Source organism: Tupaia chinensis, unplaced genomic scaffold (genome assembly GCF_000334495.1).
Source record: "Tupaia chinensis unplaced genomic scaffold, TupChi_1.0 Scaffold000634_1, whole genome shotgun sequence".
Classification (NCBI taxonomy): Eukaryota; Metazoa; Chordata; class Mammalia; order Scandentia; family Tupaiidae; genus Tupaia; species Tupaia belangeri.
The window spans coordinates 3166604-3177805 of NW_006160154.1; the positions used below are offsets into that span (position 1 = coordinate 3166604).

The 11202-nt window shown below is 37.2% G+C and overlaps 1 protein-coding gene across 2 annotated transcripts in view; it reads left to right on the forward strand.

Moving 5' to 3' along the window:
• The window catches only part of SGCG (sarcoglycan gamma), a 175369-nt gene that overhangs the window by 121712 nt on the left and 42455 nt on the right, over positions 1–11202 (forward strand). For both annotated transcript variants that reach the window (XM_006159521.1, XM_006159522.2), the window contains exon 6: positions 10839–10911. In XM_006159521.1, coding sequence (XP_006159583.1) covers positions 10839–10911 — 73 coding nt within the window. The remainder of the gene's footprint in view (positions 1–10838; positions 10912–11202) is intronic.

Genomic DNA, 11202 nt, shown 5'->3' on the forward strand with positions numbered 1-11202 from the left:
GTGAAGCGAGACAGACTTTGAAAGACACGCTGTATATCGCTGCTCAATATATACTGAATGTCTGCACTCTTAGCAGAAATCTAAGGATCCAAAGATACAATAATGGAGAGGATACATGTAGATACCAAAGACTATAAGAGATCAGAGTGGATGGTTGAGGGTGCATGGGAGAGGCAAAGGGAAGAAAGATTTAACAAACAAAAGAATGCAAAATTCTCTGGCTAACCAAGTAGCATGGTGGTTAAGGCTGGACTCCCACATGGCCTAATATGTGGTTCAAGTCTTAGACCTGGTAGCACACTGAATTAAAACAGAGTCCTGTAATAGTATCCAGTTCTCACCACTAACTAGTAAAACAAGATCTAATGATTGTTTCAGTTCGATTACTTTTTGTGCAGAAGGATTACAGAAAGTCAAAAGTGATGATTTATTGCAGCATTATTGACAGTTGCTAAGACATGGAAGCAACCTAAGTGTTCAAGAACTGATGACTGGGTTGAAAAATGATAGTACATATATACTATGGAGATATATATTCACAAATATATTCGGCCATAAGAAACAATGAGACCCTGTCATTTGATTCAAAGTGGATGAACATGGAAGACTTATTGCTAAGTGAAGCGAGACAGACTTTGAAAGACACGCTGTATATCGCTGCTCAATATATACTGAATGTCTGCACTCTTAGCAGAAATCTAAGGATCCAAAGATACGATAATGGAGAGGATACATGTAGATACCAAAGACTATAAGAGATCGGAGTGGATGGTTGAGGGTGCATGGGAGAGGCAAAGGGAAGAAAGATTTAACAAACAAAAGAATGCAAAATTCTCTGGCTAACCAAGTAGCATGGTGGTTAAGGCTGGACTCCCACATGGCCTAATATGTGGTTCAAGTCTTAGACCTGGTAGCTGGGAAAACACACTGGATGCATGTGCGTGCATGCCCAAAATCCCAAGAGGTGAATGGAGAAGAACAGATTGTGGTGTGGTCATCCCCCTGGGACGTAATTTCTCACTTTCCCTCTCTCTCTCTGTCTCTCTCTGATGAGTGCACACACTCTATAGCAAAAACTTAAAAGAAAAAAAAAAGGAAGAATGAAAGTTCTCCATTGAAAATGATAAATGTGTAATATCCTTGATCTGACAGTCATGTACTGAATGCAAAATATGAAAAGGCATATTGGACGTTATAAAGATGTACATTGATGGACATAAATAAATTGAAAAAAAAAATTTTTTTTAAAGTGATGTTGTAGAAATGCTAACATCACTCAAAAGCCAGTGAAAACAGAAGGTCTGGAGGATGAAGATTTCAACAACTGCAGAAGTGAAAATAAACTAGGATGATAAGTCAAGGTCTCATTAGAAAAATGAAGACATGGGTCTAACAGGTGGTAGAGTGGTTAAGGCACAGGACTCCCACACGCTTGACTATGATTCTAGTCGCAAATCTGGCGGCTTGAAAGTCATGCCAGAAGCATGTGTGTGCAAGTGCAAAATCCAAGAGGAGAATGGAGGAGAAGGGATTGAGGCATGGCTATTCTCCCCTGGGGTAGGGGGTGATTTCTCACTTCTTGTCTCTCTGTCTTTCTCTGTCTATCTGGCAAGCACACATGCCCTATAGCAATAAAATCCCCACACACACAAAAATGGCAAGACTGATACCTCAACAGTGTTTATTGATCACTATACCTTTGAGTCCTTATCCAAGGTCACAGAACCTTTCGTGATGCAGCTTTGTGAACATTTGATGAACCTGAACCTGATGCCTCAGTTAACACAGTCTCTTAGTTGAAATGAACAAAAGCCCCAATAAAAACCAGGTTAAATTAGAGCCAGACAGCTGGTGTGGAGACTAATAAGGTGGCTGGATTCCATATGGCTGATTGACCAGTTGGAAGCTTTGTGAACATTTGATGAACCTGAACCTGATGCCTCAGTTAACACAGTCTCTTAGTTGAAATAAACAAAAGCCCCCAATAAAAACCAGGTTAAATTAGAGCCAGACAGCTGGTGTGGAGACTAAGGTGGCTGGATTCCATATGGCTGATTGGCCAGTTGGAGCCCTGAATCCAGCAGCTTGAAAATATGTTGGGTGCATGTACGTGTGCCTAAAAAATTCAGAGAGGAGAATGGAGAAGAGGGGATTGCAAAGTGGCCATCTCCCCTTTGGGGTGATTTCTCACTTTCCCTCTCTTGATCTCTCTCCAGAGAGTATATGCACCCTGTATCAAAACTAAAGTAAATAAATGAATTTAAAGGGGAGGAGGACCAGCTTAAATTATAAAAACATATTATCTTACTTGGGAAGTCTGGGTCCAGCCCATAGCCTGGCAGTTAAGGGAGCTGGATCCTTTATGGCCAACTGTACAGTTTGAGTCCCAAACCCAACCTGTTGGCTCAAAAGACATGCAGGATACATACATGTCCAAAATCCCAATAGGGTGGAGCTATGGAGAAGAGACTATAGCATAACCATTCATCATGCCCTTTGGGGTCTCTGTCTCTCTCTCTCTCTCTCTCTCTCTCTGTTTCTCTCTGTCTCCCTGATAAGCATATGCATGCACTGGTCCAAAAAATGAAATTGGAAGTAAAGTAGCTCTGTATTAATTAATTTAGTGACAATAAGTATATTAGTCCAGCTTTCCTTTCTGTAGATATGTTAATATTTACTTTTCCTTGCAAAATTCTTTCATTAATTCTATTCAGCATCACTCTCCTCTACAATGACGTCTTCTCCAAACATCTCTAAGAAGACATCAGTGATCTGGTATCTCTGTAATTCTCCTCATACTAAATTATTTGTATTCATTTTGTAAGTGGTATTTAGCTGGGGTTTTTAAAGCCCAATCAAATCTATTTTGATTTTTAATGGAGAGTTTAAGAGATTCACATTTATTTTGATAACTGCTTTATTTGGACTTAGCTATGTCATATTTTTCTATACTTTTTATTTTGTTAATCCTATTGGGCTAGAGTCTAAGCCTAGTATAAAAAGAGATGGAAAGACACCAGATCAGGGCCAGCAGGTGACGTGGTGGTTAAGAGTGCTGGATTCCCACATGGCCAACCGCAGTTTGAGTCCCAGACCTGGCAGCTTGCTTTCTCCCTTTCACTTTTCATCTCTCTCTTTCTCTCTCTCTCTCTCTCTCTCTCTCTCCCTGTCCCTATCTGATCGAATTAAAATAAAGATACATTAATTCTTTAAAAAATTAGAAAGAAAAGTAGAAAAATAAAAAGAAAGAAAAAGGCCAGATCATGCAGAGACATAATAAGGACTTAGAATTTGTGTTTGTTTGTTTTATTTATTTCTTTTTAAAAGTTTCCTTCTTTCATGAGAGAGAGACAGAGAGAAAGACCGTTGGCAGGATCCCACGGCAAAACCCTCGAGCCCTTCTTCTCAGCTGGCCAGTATCATGGGCATGCACACTTGCATCCAGAATGACAAGTCAACTTGAGAACCATCCAGTTCTTGGCAATCTTCTGTAGGCTTCCAGAATTGCAGAGCATTGTGCCATTGCTGGTTCAGAATTTTATTTTATTTTACTTTTAGACTTGCTATAGGGTATGTGTGCTCACTAGAGAAAAACAGAAAGAGAAAAAAAGATACAGGGAAAGTGAGAAAGCACTCCCTAAAGGGATGGCCATGCTGCATTCCCTTCTCCTCCATTCTCCTCTCAGGATTTGGGGCACACATGCACACATACCTGGTGCATTTCTCAAGTTGCTGGGATTAGGACTCAAACTATGTATGTGGCCATGTGTGATCCAGCTGCCTTACACTAGGCCACTAAATGCAATTGAAAGGTATGGAATTGTTTTGAACAGGGTATTCATTTTATTAATTGTACATTTTAGACCAAGATTACCATTACAAGAAAGAATAGATTATTTGGATAAAAGCTTGGAAGCAATAAGATCAGTTAGGAGGACATTGTTCTACAAGCAATAGACAATGGTGACTTGTACTAGATGGTAGCAGCAGTCATAAAGGAAGTAAATTACTCCCAATTAGCCTCTATCATATGAGGGGTCCTCAAAAAGTTTATGAAAAATGTGTATTATGGAAAAACTATGCATGGATTTTCCAATTTTTTAATTCAGATTTTCTACAGACTTTTTGAAAACCCCTCCTATAAAGACTTGCAATGGATCAAATGGGTGGCAGGTATCCAGAGAGAGTCAAAGATGGAATTTGTTTCTGGTTGATGGCATTAAATTTTTGAAGACTCATATAATTGAAGGAATCTAGAAATAGCAGCATGTTGAGGAAAATGAATCAATTTGGAGCAATTTCCCATCCAACCATTGGGCTTTACCAATGAGCTCCATGATTGATAGACTCTGTCCCATGAATTCTTCAACTTCCTCCCCCATTTCAATCCATCTCATGCCACAGTCTTACATGAGTATCATCTTTGCATGACTATCTTTCATCATGACATGCTCTAGGATCCAGAAGATATGACTACTGTCATCCAAGGGACCAGCAGATGGTGTAATGGCTATGTTGTTGGACTCCCATATAGTTGACCGTGGTTCTAGTCCTGGACCGGGTAGCTTAAACTCATCCCAGGCATGCCCAAGATCCCAAGAGGAGAATAGAGGAAAAAGGATTGCAGCATGGCCATTCCCCCAGGGGGGTGATTTCTTGCTTTCTGTCTCTCTGCCTCTCTCTGTCTTTCTGGCGAATGCACAGACCTATAGTAAAATCCTCTCAAAAAAAAAAATAGTGTCATCCAAATACTACTACTTCATAGGAGAAATGACCAGACCATTTATTTACTATATCTACTTTTTTTTTCCAGAGAGATTTGTGCTATAGTGTGCATGCACTCACTAGGGAGACAGAGACAGAAAGACAGACAGAAAGCGAGAAACAACCCCCCACCCCGAGGGGAGGGAGAGCTGGCCACGTCACAATTCCTACTCCTCCATTCTCCTCTCAGGACTATGGGCACACATGCCCAGCATGAGTTTTAAGCCACCAGGTCCAGGACTCAAGCCGTGGTCAACAAGTCCAGCGACGCAACCATTACACCATCTGCTGTTCCCTTACTATGTCTACTTTTGATGACGTTTTTAAAACAACAGCAACAGAAAGTTAAAATTATAATACTGGGATTTCCTCTTTTTTTCTTTTTGGTTATACTCTCTTATATAGATAATACATATCACATATATGTGATCACTTTAATGCATGATTTATGTAATGAAGTGCTATAGAGGACTGTTTATCCCCTTCTAAAATTTAAATCATATGACCTCAAAAAATATGTTCTATTTTCCACAAGGAATAAATGTTATGTCAATTTTTTAAATATATAATCCTGATTGGGAATATTTAAATATGAGTTCAAACATAAAGGAAATACAGTTACATTGAAGATAAACAACCATTTACTGAAAATCATTTATGAAACCATTTAGAAATATCCCCTGTTATAAATGAATAAGTTTTAAGGAATATTTAATATGAGGCTGAATAGTAATGATATAATGAAATGAAGTCATATTATTTTGGCATCTACAATTTCAATTGTAGCTGTTCTAATTTAAAAATAAAAACACATATTAGGGCCAAAATATGGCATGGTGGCAAAGATGCTGGACTTCCACATGGCCAACCATAGTTTGGGTCCTGGACCCAGCGGCTTGAAAATCATGTGCATGTGTACCTAAAATCCCAGGAGGAGAATGGAGAAGGAATTGCATCATGGCCATCCCCGCTCAGGGGTGATTTATCACTTTTTCTTCATTTTCCTTCTCATTTTCTTTCTCTGGAGAACACACATATCCTGTGGCAAAACCTTTAAAAAATAATAGCAAATACATATCAGTTTGTAGATTTTCTATCTACATGAACATAATTACATGTCAATACAATTGCACTAATGTGGCATATGAGTAAATAAGTAATTAGTATGTAATTAAAAACTAATTATTTAATTATATCTTCCTATAAAAGAATTTTTTGGAGAGGTTTTTGCTATAGGGTGCGTGCGCTCACCAGAAAGACAGAAAGTGAAAAATCACACCCCCCCGGGGGGGGATGGCCACACCACAATTCCTTCTCCTCCATTCTCCTCTGGGGATCTTGGGCATGCATGCGCACACGCCCAGCATGAGTTTAAGCCACCAGGTCGGGACTCAAACCGCGGTCAACTACATGGGAGTCCAGCGACATAGCCATTACACTAACTGCTGTAAAATAATTTTACTGACACTCTTTTAATATGTTTAGTTCTTAGAAGGAAAAAAATTGAAACTAAACTCAAATAAATACCTATGCTATAGAGGTGTTCAGTTATTGAACTTAAATTTTAAAAATAATGAATTGCATAGGGCACTGGAATACATTGCAATTTCTGGTTCTGTTTTAAAAGGGGTATATGTTCAACCCAGTCATGGTGACACAGTGGTAACACAACACTGTAATGCCGGAGGCCAGATGGAGGACAGCAATTCAGTTCTAGGGTCGACTTGTACACGCATGATATTGGCTGGCTGGCTGGGAAAGGGCTCGGGGTAGGTTATAGCATGAGACCCTACCGAGAGTGTGTCTCTCTCTTTTTCTATATCTCATATAGAAAATAAATACAAACTTCTCACAAAAGGCAGTATGTTTGTAGAAAATAAAATGTGTCGACACTTCTCATCATATCATTTTGTTCATATAAATATAAAGAAACAAAGTAATTACATAAATGGCCTATATTCCTTTTGTTACTATTATTTTAACTATGAGATAAAAATCATTATTTTTTTAAGGATTTATAGCTCATCCTAGGTTCTTCCTAGCAAAGTACTAGTCATATTTCAAACAATGTTGTATAAACCCCAATAAACCCACATATCATGTAAAGCTATGCTTAAATTAATTAAGTGTGCTTAATTAATAAATCCACTTGTCATGTAAAGCTATACTTAAATTAGTATAATATAAAACTATACTTTAAGTATAAATCTATACTTACTTAATTTAATAATTAATTATAATTCATTATAATTATAAAATAAATTTATAAATTAAATTAAAATTATTATTATTATTATTTACTTAAATATTCATGCTGTTTAAATTCAACTTACAAGTGAAGTGATATACAGTAATTACATGGCCAACCACTATTCAAGTCCTGGACCTGGCAGCTTGCTTTCTCACTTTCTATCTCTTTCTCTCTCTCACTCTGTCCCTATCTGGTCAAATTTAAATAAAATAAATAAAGTTAAATAAAATAATTCTTAAAAAATGTATAAAATAAAATTAAAATTAAAAAAACTATACTTATGTCTCTATTTGTCTAAGTAATAATTGACTTGAGGTCAAATTTTCTTTATATTTTGCAAATTAGAAACAAAGCGGAAATAAAAAGATAGAAGAAATACAAGCATCATACAAATTATGATGTAGATTATTCCCCATTGTATCCCACATAACAAATGTCTATTTCAGGCAAACCAGACGTTGCGTTATAAAACTTGATTGGCACGGTTTATTGTGCAAAACTCCAGTGCTTAGTATAGTCTTATTTTACATAATGGTCCCCATTACCATTTAGTTTTGCCTAAGTGGTATTTTAAAAAGATGTGACTTGATAGAGCATGTATGAGGATCTGTTTCTTATCTAAATATAATTTGCATGAATTATAATTTTCATGAAACATTAACCGTCACTTATGTGTGTGCCTTTATTTCAGTTGACTATAGTTTCTATGTAAATCATGCTAAATCTGGTTATAATTTTAAAATTTTACCCCATACTGTTCAAGCTTCTTTTATTTCTTGAATAATCTTATTTCTTGAATTTCTTTCAGTGTGGGTTTTTGTCACGTCCTCATATTTAAACAAAATTACTAAGGCAGCAGTAATTATAATAACAAAGCTAACATAGTAATTTTGTGAGGAAAAAAATTGTGTGGGTGTTGTGAATTGTAAAATTGGTAAGGGCTGCTGACAAGAACTTTGCCCGGGATGATGATTTCTCAACCTAATGTCTGGGAAACTTTCACCCGGGTGATTCCTTTTTCAGTGTCTAATACAAGACTAGTACAAAGGTAAATCGGAAAAAGAAAAGATTTTAATTGGTTCACTATTTCCTGAAGAAGAAAGCCTACACTGTGTGAGGATGTCCTGAGATCCTTCTGGAACCAAGAGGGAAAGAAGCAACTTACATAGTCCTCTTTTTTTTTTTTCAATAAATGTAGAAGAAAATTTTGGATATTTGTATCAGTTTCAAAAAAACTTTGCAGAAATGTAAACAAGCAAAGATGAGGTATTAAATCATAACTGTACAAATTAACTGTAGTACATTCCCAATTTTGTAATCACCTTCTGTGCTATTTCAGTGGAGCTCAAGTATTCCCTTAAAAACACCTGTAATGCTAATCATCTTTGTGTGAATAGTTGTCTCTGGTAAATTGCATATAGCAATAAAAAGTGCTTTCTCGTGATTCTTGCATATTTTTCATCATGATTAGTACAACACTGTGAACTGTGAACAGTAACTCACAAAGAATGTTCTAACATTACTCAATGTATTCATTAGGGTATAGGCTAAGCTTTCATGAAGCAATTGTATGGATTACACTAAGCTACTGTAAAGTAATCATATTGCTGCTTCGTTATCAATTTATGAATATTATACTTGGTAATAGTTTGTTTTTAATTGTTTGAAGTCTGGTGTTAGTTATACATATAAGCTCTACCATGTTCTGTATCATATGAGTTAATATAGATAATGCGCTAACAGATAATGCATCTTGTAAACAGACAATGTAGTAAACTATGGTACTCATAAACACAGCACAGTAACAGTATTTTCTCTTCCTTACGATTTTCTTTATAGCATTTTTTTCTCTAGCTTACTTTATTATAAAAATACAGTACATATGGGACCAGCAGGTGACATGGTGGTTAAGGGGGTATACACTCCCATATGGCTGAACACAGTTTGAGTCCCGGACTTGACGAGTTCTTTTCTCCCTTTCTCCCTTTCTCTCTCTCTCTCTCTCTCTCTCTCTCTCTATCTCTATCTCTATCTCTATCTCTGTCTAGTCAAATTAAAAATAAATGAATGAATAAATAAAATTAAATAAATATTTTTTAAAAGAATACAGTACATAGTGTGTATATACATGTATATATGAATTACAAAATATGTGCTAATCAACTGTTCATGCTTCATCAGTTGCCTTCCAGTCAACACTGTTATTAGTAGTTAAGTTTTGAGGATGTCAAAATTTATGCAGGGAGTTTCGATTACCTGGGGTTCACACCCCAACTCCTACCTTATTCAAGGACTGATTATATTTGTAAGCCACAGCCACTGCCCGGAAACCATGGGCGGGGCCTAAGCCAGGGACAGGGTCTAAAATGAGCATGACTAACCTATGTTATGGTATGTCATGACGAATGTGCATGGACAATGCAGTGCTACTTAAATCTGTGCTTATGTACATATAATTCAAGAGGAGAAATATTTTAAATATAATGTGAAACATAAATTTGTATTTCCATGAAGAATCCTTTGCTTTTCTGGTGAACTGGGTTGTTCATTCGTTCCTCCCTGACCACATTCTCTCACCCTGGGTTAGTGCTCTTCTTGAAATCCTTGTCCATAACCACCATACGTTCATAATTGTCTGTTTTTGGGTTCAGAACCCCAGCGTTCTGCTAGATCATCTTCCCTGCAACTATAAAGTAATGCTTCCCTGCCGACGACGCCCATATTAACTTGGTGGCCTTTTGCTACTGGCACGTTACTGTCTATCTTATGTTGTTTGTTATTTATGTATGAGAAAGCTTGTAGCATATAGATTAAGTTAGGTTCTCAATTCAAGTTATATCCTTGTCACTTAGCTGTGTAGCCCTAGATGAATTAATTAACCTTTCTGTTCTTCAGTTTCCTCATGGGTAAAATAGGAAAATATTACCTGCTTCATATGCTTCATGAGATCCTGAGTATTAAACAAGGTAGGGCCCATCAAAGAGCATGTGACTCTCAGCTGTGTATGCCAGCACCCCCATGGACACATATAATCAGATTCTCAGACGCATGAAGCTAGAAAAAATCCTGGAATATAGAAGGGCCATTCAAGATATTTAAAACTTTTGAGTTTTCTATTAATATCCTAATGTATCTTAGAAACAAATGAATGGCAGAAGATACAGTGTTTATACATAAAGTTTACAGAATTAGTCAAATTACTATTACCTACAATACAGAGACATATACCATTTTTCGCAGGTTTTTCTTTTTCAATTTGAAGGCTAGTATTGTTCTCTAGTTTTCAAATAAGCCTGCTGATTTAAAAATCATATTTTGGGGTTTTTGTTTTTGTTTTTGTTTGTTTGTTTGTTTGTTTGTTTTTGAGAGGTTTTTGCTATAGGGCGTGTGCGCTCGCCAGACAGACAGAGACAGAGAGACAGAAAGAGAGAAATCACCCCCCAGGGGGGATGGCCACACTGCAATCCTTTCTCCTCCATCTCTTCTCGGGATCCTGGGCACACATGCACACACGCCCGGGATGAGTTTAAGCCACCAGGTCCGGGACTCTAACTGCGGTCGACTATGTGGGAGTCCAGCGACATAGCCATTACACTAACTGCTGGTCCCCAAAATCATATTTTGTTCATCAGAACCTAGTAAAACTGTAATAGCCTCAGAAAAATAGAGAAACAGTTGACCCTAATTTTCTCTGCAACTCACACACCTGCACAAACTCACCAGAAAAGAAGGTGACTTGTTTGTGTTGTACTATGTAGACTTTTACTTGTTCGGTTCTACTTACTTCATTGTTGTCCCTGATACAGCTTTGGTTTTTGTTTAGGGCCTGGAGGGGCTCTTTTTGAACATTCAGTGGAGACGCCCCTTGTCACAGCTGACCCATTTCAGGACCTTAGGTAAGAATTTTTGTTCAACTATAAACAAAGTCTCTCACAAAAGACATCTAGGTAAGTGCTGGAATAATATGATAGCAGTTACTACCAGATTGTTTCTTACTTTATTAGTTATCTTAATTTTTATAACTTCCTGCTTATATTGTAACTATTGATATTTATTAAGAATCCAAAGAAGGTCAAAAAGTTCTCTGGGTCATGGGCACATGGGCGCCCGGAAGTCTCGGACATAAACCTGGAATCTTCTTATGTGGCTCGGCCACTCAGACCATTCTGTTTCTTCTGAAACACCAT